At 57.9% G+C, this 18,262-nt stretch overlaps 1 protein-coding gene across 3 annotated transcripts in view; it reads left to right on the top strand.

Annotated features, from left to right (window-relative positions):
* The window catches only part of TTLL8 (tubulin tyrosine ligase like 8), a 51,092-nt gene extending 32,877 nt beyond the window's left edge, over window positions 1-18,215 (top strand). For 2 of the 3 annotated variants that reach the window (XM_021091345.1, XM_021091346.1), the window contains 3 exons: window positions 879-1,314; window positions 1,757-2,240; window positions 5,072-7,118. In XM_021091345.1, the coding sequence (XP_020947004.1) occupies window positions 879-1,314; window positions 1,757-2,240; window positions 5,072-5,313 (1,162 nt within the window). In that variant the 3' untranslated portion in view covers window positions 5,314-7,118. Of the gene's footprint in view, window positions 1-878; window positions 1,315-1,756; window positions 2,241-5,071; window positions 7,119-17,182 lie in introns of those variants that run through there. The other variant, XM_021091344.1, reaches the window with a different exon arrangement.

The following is an 18,262-nucleotide window of genomic DNA, read 5'->3' on the forward strand; positions in this document are numbered from 1 at the left end:
CCTCTGCAAGGGGCCGCCCCAGGTGCTCTGCCCACCAAGCCAGCACCCTGCACTCCATGGGGTGTGCATCTTCTCCAGAAAATCCTAAAAGCACCGTTGCCACATGCTGACGACGCACCAGGCACAGCCCAAGTGCACACGTCCCAACCCCCGCCCAGAGCCGAGTGGCGGGGCTCGGGGTGCACGCTCCGCCCGCAGCGCTGCCCGGCTGTCTTGGCTCACTGGGCGGCTGTCCCACAGCTCAAGGAGCACATCTGTCCCCGCCGGGCCGGGAGGGGCTGCAGGAGGCGTCCTGGAGCTGACCTTGCCGGAAGGAGCCTCGGGGTCAGGGACGCCCGCCCTCAGGGACCCTTCCGGCCCGCCCGGCCCTGCCGAGCCTGCGCCGGTGCAGGTCTCTTCCTGTCTCCGAGCCGTTTCTCCATTTGAGACCACAGCCCCCACTCCCGGCCACCGGAGATCGTCCGAAATTGTTTCTGGCCGGGCGTGGCCAGCCTGCAACCTCAGCCCCCAGTGTCAGGCCCTATCACCACGCCGTTTTCAGCCTCCAAAGCTCTTGGTCGGCCGCCGGCATCTCTTATCTGCCGCAGAGCACAGCTCGCGCCCAACCCCAGTCACAGGAGCATCTTCACCACCCAGAACCCAGGCCCAGGGACACGTTTAAATGAAAATGACTTAGGCAGGATCCACGGTGCCCCCCAGGCCTGACGGAGCAGAGGGAACCCGTCGGAGCAGGGCCTGCGTGGGGGCGGGGCCTCGGGCGGGTCTCAGGGCCGGCTGGGGCGGGGCTTCGAGGGCAGTCTCGGGGGCGGGGTCTGGGGCGGGGCCTGGGAGGCCGGCAGCCCGTCGCACCTGACCCTGACCGTGGCCTTGCCTCGCAGCGCCATCCATCTGTGCAACAACTCCATCCAGAAGCACCTCAAGAACGACAAGGACCGCAGCCCCCTGCTGCCGTGTCACAACATGTGGACCAGCACCCGGTTCCAGGAGTACCTGCAGAAGAGGGGCCGCGGGGCCGTGTGGGGCAGCGTCGTCTACCCGTCCATGAAGAGAGCCATCGCCAACACCATGAAGGTGGCCCAGGACCACGTGGAGCCGCGGAAGAACAGCTTCGAGCTGTACGGCGCCGACTTCGTCCTGGGGCGCGACTTCAAGCCCTGGCTGATCGAGATCAACTCCAGCCCCACCATGCACGCGTCCACGCCGGTCACGGCCCAGCTCTGCGCGCAGGTGCAGGAGGACACCCTCAAGGTGGTGGTGGACCGCAGGCTCGACCGCAACTGCGACATCGGCAACTTCGAGCTCCTGTGGAGACAGGTGGGGGCGGGGCGCAGCTCTCCCTCGCGCCACCTCTGGGCCCTCTCAGCCCCAACCCTCGGGGGTGTCCCCCAGCCCCGCCGGCCTTTGCCATCCAGCCTTCCAGTCTCTTGTCCCCAGCCACCCCAACTCTGTGGCCCCCAGGAAGGGGGCCCTCTGACCTGGGCAAATAGGGTGTCCACAGCCTCCAAGCCCTTCTAGGCTGCTCCTTTTCTGCCCTGCAGTGTTCTCTCTTTTCGGGAAGCCCCAGCTCCTCTTCAGTGGTCTCTCCAGCCGCCCCCCTCGGCCCACAGGCTGGGCAGCAAGACCCTTGACGGGGCCTGCCTGATGGGGCCCCACTGGCCCAGCCGTCGGGAAGTGTGGCTGGTGCTTCTCCTTGAGGCCTTATACTTGGCCGGAGGAAAGGGCCGGCCCGCACCCCTAATGCCCTGCCCCTCCCCAGCCTGCGGTGGAGCTGCCCCCAGTCCAGGGCTCCGACCTCCTGGTGGAAGGCCTGGCCCTGAGGAAAGCCCAGAAGCAGATCCCGCCCATGGCCAACTGTGGTTTTGCCTCTCCGCTCACAAACGTTCAGCCACTGAAAGAGAGGGGCCCCTCAGCCATGCCAGACCTGGCTCGGGGACCCCCACGAAGGGACTTGAGACTGAAAGACGAGAAGGTGTTTCCTTGCGCCTTCCCTGTGCCCTTGAAGAGGCGGGCAGAGGGAAGCGCTAGGGCGCAGCACGTCTACAGCGAGCCCGGCAGGAAGATCGAGCTCCCCACATGGCGTGTCCAGCACCCAGACGATAAGGCCCCAAGCACTGCGCTCGCCAAGGCCGAACCTGACAAACACTTGGCGCCAAACTTATCAAACGTGTGCCCCCTGCCAGCAGTGCTTCCGAGAGCGAAGACCATGGAGAGTGCTCTGTTTCAGCCACCCAGGCCTCCAGGTAACGCGTGGTGCCTGCGCCCGACCAGTCCCGGGGCCGCCTGCTCTGCGTCCTGGAGGGCAGGGTGGGGTCTCCGTCCAGGCAGCAACCTGAGCTCAGAGCAGAGGTCAGGCACCCAGGCTCCATCTGGCCCGGCCAGGTTGTCGGAATAGTGGGGGTCCTCCAGCAGCAGTTCTGGGGCCAGCGAGCCCCAGGGTCTCCTCCACAGGACCAGGTGGGTGACAGCCTTAGTCTCTGTCTCTTGGGGTGTGGTGCCATAGGGGCTTATATTTGAGGTTTGAATACTGCCGAGTGCTGAGAACAGGGGGTGCCCACAATCTCTGGGCCCTTGTGCTGTTTTCTGAAGTTTTTTTTTTTTTTTTTTTTTTTGTCTTTTTGCCATTTCTTGGGCCGCTCCCGCAGCATGTGGGGGTTCCCAGGCTAGGGGTCGAATCGGAGCTGTAGCCACCGGCCTACGCCAGAGCCACAGCAACTCGGGATCCGAGCCGCGTCTGTGATCTACACCACAGCTCAGGGCAACGCCAGATCCTTAACCCACTGAGCAAGGCCAGGGATCAAACCTGTAACCTCATGGTTCCTAGTCGGAGTCGTTAACCACTAAGCCACGACGAGAACTCTTGTTTTCTGAAGCTTCTGATGGAGCTGACTGTGGGCCTGGGAGCCTGGCCCGGGCTTGGGCACCGAGCACAGGTAGTCAAGTCTCTGGGGCGGCCAGGCTGTGTCTGCATGCCAGTGCAGTTTCCATGGTTCTGGCACCCAGCAGGGGCTGAGAGAGTGGCACCGGCCAGGGCCGCAGCCCCGCCTTGCCTTGCCCCAGGTGCACCCACCTCCCCAAACTCTCCAGAACGCCTGCACCTGCCGTTCCCTCCACCTGCCTGGGTTCTCCGTGCGTCTGTCCGCCACCTGTCTCTCTCCCTCCCTCCCTCTCCTTTGCCTGTCTGTCCGTCTGTCTCCTCCCAGGTTGTAAGCTCTCAGGGGCAAGGTTCTTACTGAACCCCACACCTGGGATCCTGCCTGGCACATGGCTCAATGCAGGTTTGTTGGATCGGCACATGCGTGGGTCCCGCCCCGGCTCCAGGTACGAGGAGCGGGTCCTTTCAGAGCAGGAAGGCCCGGGGAGGCATCTCCAGTCCTGCCCGCATCCTCACCCCTGTCCAACCTGGCACCGAGGCCTGTCAACCCCCAGGCTAATCTTAGCAACTCGCCTCTCCAGGTGCTAGAACGGGAGTTTCCAGGCTTTTTCTGTAACGCGCTGTGCCGGCACCTACAGGCGTCCTCCCAGCAGTGTCGGGGCGCGCACAGCTTCACCCTAAGTAGGCGTGTTAGCTGCTGTGCGAAGTCCCACACACTTGGTGGCTTAAACCACAGACATGCCTTCTGGAGGCCGGAAGTCCGAAACCCAGGGCTGGCAGGCCGGGCTCTGGGAGCCTGTGAGGAGGAAGGCGCCCTGTTTCTTCCAGCTTCTGTGGCCGCTGGCCGTCCTTGTTGTCCCCCCGGCTCCCACGTGGCACTCCGGGCCTGGCCCTGCTTCACGCCGTGTTCTTCCTGTTGGGAGCTGCGTCCCGATGCCCCTCGGGGGACCCCGTGGGGACCGGGTCCTGCCCTTCGCTGCTGTGCCCTCTTCTCACCTTGATCGCATCAGCCAAGACCCTGTACCTCAACCAGGTCGCATTTCCGGACGCCAAGTGGACACGAACGGGGGTGGGGGTACTATGAAGCCTGGCGCACAGGGCGCTGCCAGCGCGGCCAGGGAACTGGCATTGCCAGACGGAGGTCTCGTTGCCTGTGGCTGGATCAATGGCTCTCGCTGGCCTTTTCCCGCTTCCGAATCAGATGGCCTGTTCGCAGACCTGCGTTGGCCCTGAGGTCTCCTCTCCTGAAAAGCATGTCCTCCGTCTGCTTGTCCTCAGATGTGAGGCTCTTTCTCGCTGGTGTTTACGAGTGACATCCGTCTTCTCCGGGTTCTGCTCCTTTTTCAGCTGATTTGTGTGGCAAACACTCTCTCCCACTTGGCAGTTTATCTTCTCACTCCGTTGTGGTGTCTTTTGATGTCAGGCTGCCTTAGTTTTAATCGACTCAAGTCGGTCCAGCTTCTCCTCCACAGCTGCTAAGTTTTGTGGCCCATGTCCTTCTAGAAGCATTGCCATGGCTCGGTGCCTTCCAGTCCCGCGTGCTCCTGGAGCTGGCGCGGCCCCTCCCCCACTCCTCTGCAGGCTGGCGCCTGGGGACTTTCTGGTCAGTTCCACCGGCCTGTTTGTCTGCCCTGCGCCAATGCCACAAAGTCTTCTTTGCTGTCACTTTGCAGGATGTCTCCATGCTGGTTGGGCAAGGCCCACAGTCTTGTTTTTCTTAAGAGGGACTCGGCTGTTCCCAAGCCCCCACTTCCATACAAGTCACAGAATTAGGCTGTCAAGAGCCACCAAATATTTGTCTTTCATTTTTTCTTTTTTAGGCCCGCACCCGCAGCATACGGAGGTTCCCAGGCTAGGGATCTAATCAGAGCTGTAGCTGCCGGCCCACACCACAGCCACAGCAATGCGGGATCCAAGCTGTATCTGCAACGTACACCACAGCTCACGGCAACGTTGGATCCTTAACCCGCTGAGCGAGGCCAGGGATCAAACCTGAACCCTCACGGTTCCTCGTCAGATTCATTTCCACTGTGCCACGACAAGAACTCCTGTCCTGCTTTTGGACTCTGTCCCCACTGTCTGTTTTCCCGTCTTTATTAATTCAGGTTTCTGAAGCAGTAACGCTCCATAACCAAGATGCCCCCTTCCCCGACTCAGAGGTATTTACTCAGCAAGCATCTGTTTCTCACCTGTCTTCAGGTCGGCTGCTGAGACATTGGGTTCCACAGGGAAGGCCGGACCAGGCTCCAGGCTGCAGGCTGGGTTCAGAGCTGCTGCACGTGTCTCCTGCTTCTGGGACCAGTGGCTCCCCAGGGCGTTGTCTTCACGAGGCAGATGGCATAAGCATGAGAGGGCAAGCCAGGCCATGCGGGCACATGCAAGCTTCTGCTGACATCACACCCGGCCATACTCAAGTCAGTGGGGGAGGAGGGGTGGAGTGAGTATTTTCTGAATGATAATCAAATATATAACAGTCCCGTCTCCTGGTCACCAGCATCCCCTTCCCTCTGCAAACAAAACACACTCGCCACCCCCGCTCCAGTGGCCTCCGCAGTCACAGGAGCAGGCTCCGTGGCCGAGCTCCCAGGACTGGCCATCGCTCCTGCTCACCCAGATAGCTGTGACCCAGACAGACAGGTGACCCGCTCTGGGATTTGCTCTGCCTTCCTTGCAAGCTGCCGGCTTCGCCACGGCCACTGCGGTGATGCCGGCCCAGGACTCGGGTCAGAAACAATCGTCACTTGCCTTAGGAGGCAGCGCAAGGCTCTGCACAGCGGCGTCTGCCCCTCAGGGATGGTCCCGTGGCCCCGATGCCTGCTGCACACGGTGAGTTGGCATCCCGGCTGAGGAGCACTGAGCCTGAGGCGCCCGCCACTTTTCTAGCGAGCGGGAAGCGAGCCTGCTCTTGCCTGGAGGGGAGCAGCACGTCTTCCCCCGGGACGGCTCACGGAAAGCAGGACGCTGAGCAAAGGCCCAGGTCAACGGTGGTCAGGGCCTTGCACTCCCGGCACACACCACAAAGTGCAGAGGGTGCTCAGGGGACCCCAAGAGGGACCGTCCCTTCCATTAGTGCACCACCTGTCCTGGGTGGCCTCGGCCTCTGGCGGGTCTTCCCCTGCCACTCTGATCTGGCCCGCGGAGGATGGCACCAAATCCATGCCGTTTGTCTCCTACGCCTTTAAGACGACTGTCATCAGGTTGGACTTGCAGCGCCACCTCCAGGGCCCTGGACCAGCGCTGTAAATCCCCAGGCATCGTCGCCACCAAACTGCCAGGACGGAGCCGGTCTTTCTCTCCTTTCGAGCTCTTGGCTGTGAGCTTCGCTGTGGCTCTTGCCGTCCGAGGGACCCCTCTGTGTGTCTGCATCTGTGTGTGTGCTGCACGGGCAGTGAGAGTGCAGGACACAGAGCTGCAGTTTGGCTCTGATGGGCTGGCAGGATTCGCTGCACCTGCTTCCAGGCTGCAGGTTGGGTTCCAGCCAGAACCATGCACCCTCATCCTCAGGCCAGCAGCTACCCGGGGTGATCTTATCTCGGCCTGCTTACAGCCACACTGTCCTCGGGTGACAGCAAGATACCCAGCCGGGCCTGGCCAGCAGCTCGGAAAGTGCCCTCTGCACCAGCAGTTACGCTGGGTCCAGTGCCTTTCCATAGTATTTCAGCGTCAGCCTGTTGACCTCCAGAGAAAGGACCAAGGAGACGAGGTGGACGGAGAGAAGGGGGAAGGGGAAAACCTGCCAGGGTTTTCACTGGTTTCGTCTCGGCTCTGCAGAGGGGAGAACTGCCATCTGAAGTTGAGTTCTTTCAGATGCCGTCGCATCAGCTCCATCTCATTAGGGCGTCTGATCGTCTCTCGGTCATGTAGTTATGCAGGGTAGAGGCTCTGGCACATCTTTCACTACAGCTTTATTTATTTATTTTTTTCTGGTTAACTGGTGGGTTTTAATGCCATTGTAAATAATGTGTCTCTTACACAGTGTTTTTAAGGCACAACCTACAGTCAGGATGGGCCTCCAGTAGACAGTGTTCACCTGCACAACCGCACCCACATGGGGCAGGGCACGTTTCTCTCTGGGGAAAGCTCCCGCGCCCCTTGCCCTCTGCCCTCCAGTGTGGGCTTGAATCAGCGCGGGCTCTGGTGCCCACGTGGACCCTGCAACCGGCCGAGCGCGCGCCCCTCTCCGAGGACCAGGCGCTGGCGCGAGGGCGGGTGCTTCCCTTGCGACGGTCCGACGGAAGCAAGGGGCCGCGCTCTCCCTCCGAGAAGCCTCCGCGTGGCCCCGGGCGTGCGCCTGGGTCGCGGAGGACGCTTAGGTTTGGCTTGGAGTCATCCGCCCACAGCCTTCCGCAGCGGGTGGGGACCCCGGCCCCCCGCGTCCGCGCCAACCCTCGTGCCCTAAACGTGGCTCTCCCTGCCGTGGTGGCGGGAGTGCGGCCCTTTCTCCCCCGGCTTTCGCTTTGCGTTTCCCTGGCGACGAGTCGTCCCCAGCGCGCTGGCAGAGACCTTCCCTGCCAAGTGCCTGTTGAAATCTTTTACCCAGTTTAAAATTGGGTCATTTGTCCTTTCGCTATTTAGTTGGCGTGGTTTGATGTACTCTGCAGATTTATTTCTCGGATGTGCGTGGTGGTAATATTTTCTCCGGGTCTGGTTTGCCTTCTCACTCTCTGAGCGGTGCCTTTTGCAGAGTGGAAATATTTTAGAAAGCTCAGTGTATCTGTTTGCCCTTTGTGGCTAGTGCTCTTGCATCCTGCCTGAAAGAACGTTGCACCCCCACAGTCCCCAAGATGTTCCAGTGTGTTTCCTTCCAGATGCTTTACGGTGTTGCCATCGGCGTGTGGCCGCTGACCCGCCCCAAGGTAGTTTCTGAGCCGGGTGTCCCGGCCCTTTGCTTTCAGCGGGTCGCCGGGCTCAGCCCAGCACCCCCGCCTCCCCCGCTGACTTGCTTTGGCATCTTTGTCAAAAGTAGGTTCTCCAGAGTGAATTCTGGTTCTCTGCTCTGTTCCATCGGTTGGTTGCTTCTCTTTGGCCAATACACACCCTTAGGTCTTGATGAGTGCAGCTGTGAGACATTCTGAAAAGCAGTGACTTTCCTGCCCGGGATCTCCCGAGCTGGTGGGTCTTTTGAATTTCCGTTTCCATTTCAGTATCAGTTTGTAGATTTCTGCGGAGACAGCCTGGTGGGATTGGGGTTGGGATCAGGTCCAGCCTGGCTTCCTCTTGGGGAGCATCCACATCCTCCCCAGCTGTGCACGTGCTGTTTACATATTTCAGCATCTGTGTAGGTATTCGTCCATTTTTCTAAGCGATGTATATATATTTTTGTCTTTCTTGGGCCACTCTCACGGCACATGGAGGTTCCCAGGCTAGGGATTGAATCGGAGCTGTAGCCACCGGCCTGCGCCAGAGCCACAGCAACACGGGATCTGAGCCACGTCTGCGACCTACAGCACAGCTCACGGCCACGCCGGATCCTTAACCCACTGAGCAAGGCCAGGGATCGAACCTGCCACCTCGTGGTTCCTAGTTGGATTCGTTCACCACTGCGCCACGACGGGAACTCCTCTAAGCAATATTTTTAGCATGAATTCATTTCACCAAATTTATCCCTGTGCATGTGATGTATTTTGATACTTTTATAAATTATTTTTATCAATAAATCTTGATTGATTTTTTTTTCTTTTTTATGGCCACACCTGTAGCATGTGGAGGTTCCCAAGCTAGGGGTCCAATTGGAGTTCCAACTGCTGAACTACACCACAGCCACAGCAACACGGGATCCGAGCCGCGTCTGTGCCCTACACAGAAGCTTACAGCAACACGGGATCCTTAACCCATGGATCGAGGCCAGAGCTGGAACCCGCCTCCTCACAGAGACGAAGTCAGGTCCTTAGCCTGCTGAGCCACAACAGGAACTCCTCGATTCTTTAATAAATGGTGGTTTTTTTTTTTAATTTTTGAAAGTGTATTTCAGTGAAAAAGTGGGTGGGTATCAGCTGTGGTCCCCACGTCCCGCAGCGGGTCCTAGAGCTCACTCGCCCTCTCGCGAGTGTCTGCACCCCTGCCCACCTGCCAGGCCCTGGAAGCCACTCTTCTCCTTCCCACTTCTACGAGTTGGATGTATTTTTTCGAGGCCTCACAGACGAGTGATATGAATGGTGTTGTGGAGTGTATTTGCCAGTCACTCTGCGGATGTGTGGACACCCCCTCGCTTTCCCACGCTGACTGGGCCCCCGGCGCTGGGACATTCGCCCCCCAGTCCTGCAGTTCGTGGACGCCTTGGGTTTCCCACGCATCCCATCTCCTCAGACCCAGTCCACTGTTCTCTTCCTTTCTGGCCTCCGCCAGCGCGTGGGCAGGAGCCCGTTAACCAGATCGGCTGTAGGGTTTTCTCACACACACGCCGTTCTCGTTCTCGCTGTTTGCCGAGAGTTTTCTTTTTATCGTGAATGACAGAATTTAGCTGGTGTTTCCCTGAACCTGTTGACAGGTGGCATGAACCTGCTGACAAGTGCATCGGCCCGGGTAAGAGCGGGAGACGGGCCGGGTCATCCTGCGTCACGCTTTTAATGTCTGTGGGGCCGGGGTGATGTCTCATTTTATTTCTAACTTCGCCCCCCTTCTCTCCCACCAGGGTCCATCACTTCAGCCAACTTCTCAGAGAAACAGCCTGAGGCTTTGCTGAATTTCTCTTTGATCGCTTTTGCTCTTACGTGTATTCTTTGGATTTGTTCTTTTTCTAACTTCTTGAGCTAGATGGTTGGCTCTTAATTTTCAGCATTTCTTCCAATACCTACATTTAAGGATGGCCATTTCCTGTTATCTCCTACTTTAACTGCATCTGAAGTGTTTTGAAACATGGTATTTTTGATATTATTCAGATAAGTATTTTCCAATTTTTATTGCAATTATTTCTTTCATCTCCAAGTTATTTAGAAATGAGTTTCCTGGCGTTTCCATTGCGGCTCAGCGGTAACTAACCTGACTAGTATCCATGAGGACGCAGGTTCGATCCCTGGCCCTGCTCAGCGGGTTAAGGACCCAGTGTTGCCGTGGGCTGCGGTGTAGGTCACAGAGGTGCCTCGGATCCCTCGTGGCTATGGCTGTGGTGTAGGCCGGCAGCTGCAGCTCCGATCTGACCCCTAGCCTGGGAACCTCTGTATGCTCTCCAGGTGCGGCCTTAAAAGAGACAACAACAAAAAAAAAAAAAAAAAAAAATTAGAAATTAGTTTCCTGTAAATACATTAGCCTCAGGTTTTATAATGAAGTTGTATTTTCTTGTTAGCAAAATTGTGTTTTGAGTAGAACCCACTGTCCGTGTCCCTTCCCCACCCAGACACGTGTGGGTTGCTCTGCGTGCCCAGCGCTCCTGGTGCCTGAAAGAGTGTGCGTCCGCAGTCGCTGGGTTTCCGGGGCGGGCGGAGCTTGCGCATCGTGTGGTCCTCGCCTCATACTCTTTCCGACGTGTCTGCGCATGCGTCACGTCGTTGCTGAGCCACGTCTGGTAGCCCTCTTTGCGGTGCAGCAGCTTCTTACCGACCTGCCGGCTTTTGCCTTTCATTTCTTCAGACTCTGCTGTTAACTTCATCTTGAATAACTTTGCCTGGCATATCTTTTTCTTTGACTTTTTCTCTAATCTTGTGTCTTAGATATTTCTCTGCAGCACATTTGATTTTTTTTTTTTTAAGAGTGAAAGCAGATTTATTTGGGGAGATGCACACTCATGGACAGAACGGGGTTGGACTCAGAAGGCGGAAATTCAAATCAGCAACGCTATTTTTTTTTTTTCGTCTTTTTGCCATTTCTAGGGCCGCACCTGCAGCATCTGGAGGTTCCCAGGCTAGGGGTTGAATCGGAGCTGCTGGCCTACACCACAGCCACAGCAGTGCCAGATCCGAGCCGCGTCTGTGACCTCCACCACAGCTCACAGCAACGCTGGATCCTGAACCCACTGAGCAAGGCCGGGGATCGAACCCGCAACCTCATGGCTCCTAGTCGGATTCATTAACCACTGCGCCACGACGGGAGCTCCCTCAGCAACACTCTTTTAAGCGGCACCCTTACCATTAACGTTCTATGTGATGGTTTGTATACACATGTACACGGGTGCTGCTCAGCAAACACTCCAGAACAACGAACAAGTACTATCCCACCCATTTCTGAGATCAGGGACCCAGAAGGGCTCTACCTGGTGGTTCCATGGAGATGTGGGCAGAGGCTGTGGCATCCGAAGGCTTGACCGAGGCAGGACCCGCTTCCTCTCTCAGTCGCAGGGCTGTGGGCTGGAGGCCACGTGGGCGTCCCCGCAGAGCTGCTGGAGGGACCTCAGCATGTGACAGCACTTTCCCCCAGAGCTGCGATTCGAGTCACGTCTTCAGTGGCCCAGACAAAGAGGTCACACCGTATGGCTTGTGCCCCATCCTGCTGCTCCCACGCGCCCACCTGACCTGATGCGGGAGGGCCTGCCAGGCGGGGGCAGCTGGAGCCTGAGGGCCGCAGTGTCTCAGCTGATTGCATTCGACTTATTCTCCTTCACCTCGTGTTCCTTTTCTTCTTTCTTCTTGCCTTATTTTCATTAATTTTCCTTCTCATTTCAGTTTTTCCTCCTCCATCGTGGAGGTTCCACACCGTGTGGCCGGCCTTTTAGTGGCTGCCTAGAAATTACTAGTTGCAGGCTGAGGTTGTCAAAATCTAAAGTTAAGAAAGATTATACTTTGGAGTTCCCACTGTGGCTCAGTGGTTAGAGACCCCAACTAGCATCCACGAGGACTCGGGTTTGGTCCCTGGCCTCGCTCAGTGGGTTAAGGATCCGGTGTTGCCATGAGCTGTGGTGTAAGTCACAGATGAGGCTTGGATCCTGCATCGCTGTGGCTGTGGTGTAGGCAGGCAGCTACAGCTGCGATTAGACCCCTAACCTAGGAACCTAAAAAGACAAAAAGACCAAGAAAAAAAGAAGAAAAAAAAGACATCATACCTGGGCCACCTGGACAGAACAGTGACCTTCACGCCTGCAGACCTCCCAGTCCCCGCCCTCTGCCTTCTTGCCGAGAGTCGTGCAGTCCCGTTTGGCGGATTTTTACCCACTGGACGTTGGGTCGTGGTGGCTTCTGGAGCCAGCGTGTGTTTAGATGAGCACGCTCACCCCTCCTCACCCTCCACTCTCCTGTGTCAGGTTCGTCGTCTGCTTTCTCTTCTTTTATTGAAGGACAGCTGATTTACAGCATGCTGTGTGCATTTCTGCCGCACTGCAGGCAGACTCAGGTGTGCACATATATGCTTTTCTTTAGGGCTGATCCCAAGGCATATGGAGGTTCCCAGGCTAGGAGTTGAATCGGAGCTGCAGCTGCCGGCCTACACCACAGCCTCAGCAACACAGGATCCAGGCCACTTCTGGGACCTACACCCCCAGCTCATGGCTCCTCTGGACCCTTAACCCACTGAGCGGAACCAGGGATGGAACCCACATCCTCATGGATGAGAGTGGGATTCGTTGCTGCTGCACCGCAGTGGGACTCCCTGCAGGTATACCCTTTTTCGTACTCTTTCCATTACAGTTTATCACAGGACGAAGTAACGTTATTACTGGACTTTATTTAGTTCCCTGTGCTCTGCAGCAGGACCTCGTAGTTTACCAGGCCTGCATCTACCAGTTTGCCTCTGCTAAGCCCCGCTCCTCCTCATCCATCCCTGCACCTCTCCCCGTTGGCACCCACAGGTCTGTTCTCTATGTCTGTGAGTCTGGCTTTGTTTCATAGATACGTGGATTTGTGTCATCTTTTAGATTCCATACATAGGTGATATCATGTGATATTTGTCTTTATCTGACTGACTTTGCTTAGTATGGTCATCTCTAAGTCCATCGTGTGGTCACAAATGGCATGATTTCATTCTTTTTCGTGGCTGAGTAGTATTCCATCGTATATATGTCCCACATCTTCTTTATTCCTTCCTCTGTCAGTGAACATTAAGTTGTTTCCACGTCTTTGCTGTTGTAAATTTCCTGATAGGAACACAGGGGTGTATGTACCTTTTTGAATTAGAGTTTTCTCTGGACACATGCCCAGAAGTGGGATTGCTGGATCGTGTGGTAGCTCTATTTTTAGTTTTCGGAGGAACCTCCATACTGTTCTCCATAGTAGCTGCACCAACTTGCATTCCCACCAACAGTGTACAGGGGTTCCCTTTTCCTCACACCCTCTCCAGCATTTATTATTTGTAGACTTTATTTTATTTATTTATTTGGTCTCTTTGCCATTTCTAAGGCCGCTCCTGAGGCATATGGAGGTTCCCAGGCTAGGGGTCGAATCAGAGCTGTAGCCACTGGCCTACACCAGAGCCACAGCCACGCGGGATCCGAGCCACATCTGCGACCTACACCACAGCTCACGGCAACGCCGGATCCCTAACCCACTGGGCAAGGCCAGGGTTCGAACCCGCAACCTCATGGTTCTTAGTCAGATTCATTAACCACTGAGCCACGACGGGAACTCCGTAGACTTTACAGTGATGGCCATTTTGACCGGTGTGAGGCGGTACCTCACCGTAGCTTTGATTCCCTCTCTCTAAAGATCAAAGATCAGCACTGTTGAGCATCCTTTCATGTGCCTGTTGGCCGTTTGTATGTCTTTGGAGAAATGTCTGTTTAGGTCTTCTGCCCGTTTTTTGATTGCGTTGGTTGGGGTTTTTTGATACTGAGCTGTGTGAGCCGTTCATATATTTTGAAAATTAAACTCTTGTTGGTCACGTCACTTGCAAATATTTCTCCCATTCTGTAAGTCATCTTTTAATTTTGCTTATGGTTTCCTTGCCTGTGCAAAAGCTTATAAGTTGATTAGGTCCCATTTGTTTCTTATGGCTTTTATGGAATCTCTTTTTTCATTCTCTCTTCCGCAGGCTTATCTTGAAAGAGACGGGCTGTCTGCAGCAGGCGTTCGGGCCACCAGCCTTTTCTCTCTGCCTTATTCTCCCACTTTGGTTTTCACCAGTGCTCTCAGGGAGAGTCAGCCCAGTCCAGAAGGGAGCTGTCTCAACAGCCTGCTTCACTTACGGCTATTTTCCCAAGACAGGTCTGAGTGTATGATTTGTTGTTACTTGTTTATTAACCTGGGAGTCTCTGGACCTCGTGTCATCAGTCAGTTATGAGAGACGGTCAGCCTTTCTCTCTCTGCACGTTGCCTCTTCCCCCCGCCCGCCTGCCTTGGCCCTTGGAACGCAGAAGCCTCGTCCGCTCACAGGGTCTCCCTGCCCAGCTCTGGTCTCCGGTTCATTGCCCGCCCGGGTTGGTTTCCCGAGTGGCCGCCTGCAGAGTCGCATCCGTCTCCCGGTGGCTCTGTCTTTATCAGTGTCTGGCGTGTGGTCAGCCCCATCCATGGACATTTTAGTTACCGTAGCTTCATTTTTTAGAAACTCTGCTTTTTAAATTAGTTTGTTATTCTTTATAGCTTCTTTCCTTTGCCTAAAATTTCTGAATTCTCTTCAGTTACATAGTTTGTATTCTGTGTCTGAGCATTCTCATAGCTCAAGTCTTCGGTCACATTTGTGCTGCTGTTTGGCCAGTGCTCCCATGTGGGTTATTAGAGACGTGGGGGGAGTTCCCGTCGTGGCTCAGTAGTGATGAACCCGACTAGCATCCATGAGGTTGCGGGTTCGATCCCTGGCCTCACTCAGTGAGTTAAGGATCCAGCGTGGCCGTGAGCTGTGGTGTAGGCGGCAGATGCAGCTCAGATCCCGCGTTGCTGTGGCTGTGGTGTAGGATGGCAGCAGCTACAGCTCCGATTAGACCCCTAGCCTGGGAACCTCCTTATGCCTCGGGTGCAGCCCTAAAAAGACAAAAAAAAAAAAAAAAAAAGAGTACTTGTGGGGATTTTTCGTGTTTCTTCCAGATCGCAGGCGTGGGCGAGGGTCCTCAGAGTGCCGTTTGCCGCCCTCCTTCTCTCTGGCCACCCCCCCACCCCGCACTGTGAACTCACAGCTGGATGCTTTGTGCCCTCCCTGCCCCCCCCGGGGGGGGTGAGAGTTTGTCAGGCAGATGAGCCCGGCGGGCTTGGGGCTTCCCTGGGTCTCCACCGCGTTGCCCGGCGCTAGGATCACGCCTTCAGTCCCTGGGGTGCTGCTTTATTGGGGGATGTTTCTCACGCTCTTGGGGGTGCCCTTCTGTCCCCCACACCCCAAAGCCTTGGAAGCCGAGCCCCAGGTGGTCCTGGTTGGCAGAGCCTCAGGACAGGTCCTCTTGGTCTTGACCGGATCATTCCTTGCTATTTTGCCAGCTTTTTTTGTTGCTTTTAAGATGTTTTTCATGTTTCATGCTCAGGTTTGGTGTTTTCCCCCAGAGGGCTGGTCCGGATCCCGGAGCACGGGTTCCTAAGTGGACACCCCGCTGCCTGCACGCCACCCCTCCCCACGCACCTGAAGCCCCAGCCCCTCAGGGGACGGCTCAGCCTCTCCTTCCTTGGTCAGGCGGCCCCTCTGCCATGGGACCTGGCCTCCGGTGACCCTTCCAGCCCCGCGCTGGCCCACTGGCCCCGGGGTACATTGGTGGGCAGGGCATTGCTTGTAGAGCCGCCCCTTGGCCACCTTAGTCTGCTTACCCCCAGAGACCTGCCCCCACACGGCACCTGGGCCCCCTACCTCCTATGCCCTCAGGAAGCTCCCATTCCTGGGCTGTGGCTCAGCCTCTGCTGGGGCTCCAGGGAGTTGTGGGCTGCTTTGCATAGGTGCTGAGTGGCGCCACTCCCGCCCACTCCACCTCGAGGCAAAGTGACTCAGCCTGGGCCATTGGCAGTGGGTGGCTCTGGCGGGAGTGGCATCTCAGCCCCTGGCACTCCTGGGCTGGGCCATTGCTGGCTGGGCACTGCCCTGTGTGCATCTGAGGCCAGGAAAGCCTGGGGAGCCCCCCCACACACACCCACACAGGCTGCAGCATGCGTGCAGCTGGCCTTCTGAGGGCTGGCTGACTCATGGGCCCCAGCACAGCAGAGGAGGAAGGGGCTTGGCACAGACCCGCACTGCTCCCTGAGGAAGGTCACAGACCTGGGCAGGGGGTCACCTCAGAGCAAGAGGCCCTGAGGATGAGGACAGAGGCCCTGGGATCCTGGCCAGGGCCCCTGCCTTTTGGAGGGGCAGATCCCACCTGCTGCTGGCCTCACCTCCTTGGGTGTTGGAGGAACAGCGGGAGCTCCCAGGGTCTGAGCTCAGGGCCAGAGGAGCTGGGTCCTTCTGGGCACTGCCCAGCTTGTGGAGGGCAGGTGAATTAAGGGCTAGAAGAAGAGCTGGAGACAGCAGCCTCTATTCAGACACCAGCAGGAGGGCTTAGGGGAAGAGGCAGGATGGAGGTGAGAGCCAGGGACCCTGCAGTCCCCTCCTTGTCACATGGCGCTGGAGTCTCCACGCTCTGTAGGTCTGCAGGTGTCCTCTGGCCCGCCTCCTGAGCAGGGCCTCAGGGGCAGTCCAGGGGCCTTGCTCCTAAGGCTGGACACCCAGCTGGCTCTGGCGGGAGGGGCCCGGGGACCTTGAATTGCCTCATCATTTCCCATAGCAAGCTCTGTGCCCACCTCCCCGGGCAGGAGGAGGGGCAGGGCCACTGCCCTGGCTTGCTTGCTTGCTCTCCCTGACTGAGACCACCCCACTCCCCTACCCCACCTCCACCTCCTCCTCCCTTGGGGGTGGAGGAAAATGAGCAGGGCCAGGGGACCTCCCTGATCCCCACAGCTTTCACCCCAAAGACGGGAGAACCCGGGACCTCACCGCTTGACCTTGAATGGAGGTCTGGGCTTTTCTGAGAGCTGGGAAAGTCGGGTGGGGTCTGGGTGGGAGCAGGCGGGCTTGGGTCCCGGCCAGGGCTGAACTTCCAGCTGGGCGCTGGCCTCGCAGGGGTGAGGGCAGCTCTGAGGTGGGCGACCCAGGGAGCACAATCTCAGGGGCCCGTGAACACGGCCAGAGCCAGGGTCTTGGGGCAGCAGGCATGGTTTTGGGGACCAGTGGGCCTGGTCTGTGGTGGTGGACAGGATTTTAGGGACCAATGGTGGAGGTCTGGAGCAGGTGGGCGCCCTCTGGGGGTCTGGGGCCATGGACGTGGTTTCTGGGCAAGTGGGCGTGGTCTGCATGGGTGGGAGGGTCTGGGCAAGTGGGCGTGGTCTGCATGGGTGGGCGCGGTCTGGGGCAGTGGACGTGGTTTCTGGGAAGGGGGCGTGGTCTGCAGAGGTGGGAGGGACTGCGTGGCTGGGCGCGGTCCAGGGGTCTGGGGCCATGGCCACGGTTTCTGGGCAGGTGGGCGGCGTCTCAGGGTCTCTCTCTCTCTCTCTCTTTCCCACCAAGGGCTGCCAAGGCCTCGCCCAGCGCCGTGCCTAGTGTGCCGCGGCTCGCTCCTGCCCGCCGGTCCCTGCAAGCGCTGCCGCTCCTTCTGCGCTGCCGTCCTGCAGGGCGCCTTCTTCATGCCCATGGGCAGCGGGCGGGGCGGCAGCCTGTGGACCCCGTGACGCCGAGGACCAGGACCAGAGTGTTGTCCCCAGGCCCCCGCGGCCTCCAGAGCGTGGCTTGTTTCTTTGGAAACCTACACATAGATGAGGGGCCTTGTCTCGAGAGCTATTTTAGCGAGGTTGTGCCATCTTCACCATGGTATTTCTTATGGAGCCCCGCCCCCACCTCCTCCCGGTGCCTGCGCCCCTTGCCCGCATCCCATGCCGCTCGCCTTGCACCCCTGCCCTGGTAGAGAAGGGCCGTGAGAGCCTCCTGCTGTAGGAGCGCCTCCCTCCCCAGCCACCCCTCCTCTGGGGCCCCTCCTTGCGGTGGGGTGGGGGGCATCCGGCCCTGCTCCCCAGTGACTTGTTCACTCACTTATTCAACAAGTCTGGCTCTGCTGATCCACGTTCTTTGCACCCAAGCATCTCCTTCCGACCTGGTGCTGAGGAGGGGGTGCAGGGGGGGTCCGCACTGGGCCGCCACCCCAGATTCCACAGCAGGTGGACTTTTCAGCCCTCTGTGGCCTCTTTGGGCCCAGGCTGGGGTGTCCCAACCACTTGAGCCTAGAGGGGAGGGGCCTGCGAGAGATCGCAGGGGCCCGGTCTTTGTGGACATTGGAAAGGTCCATGGCCCCAGCCCTCAGAGGTGCGACAGGAGCCCCACTGTGCTTTTCCCCCCACGAAGTCACGTGGTTTGCCGTCCATTTCTCATCTCCTGTAGCCCCTTGGCCCTGGGATGGTAGGTTCAGGGCACCAGCTGTGCCACCTGGCGGGTGGGCCTGTTCTGGGTCGGCCATGGAGGGGGGCCCACTGGGGTACCCACCAGGCCATGTGCAGCCTTTTGCTCTGGGGAGGGGCAGTGCCCTTGGAGTCACCTGATGCCATCTGGCTGACCCCAGGGCTGAGGGACAGGGCAAACCAGGGGCAGCAGGAGGAT

This window comes from Sus scrofa, chromosome 5 (assembly GCF_000003025.6).
Source record: "Sus scrofa isolate TJ Tabasco breed Duroc chromosome 5, Sscrofa11.1, whole genome shotgun sequence".
NCBI classification, from domain to species: domain Eukaryota; kingdom Metazoa; phylum Chordata; class Mammalia; order Artiodactyla; family Suidae; genus Sus; species Sus scrofa.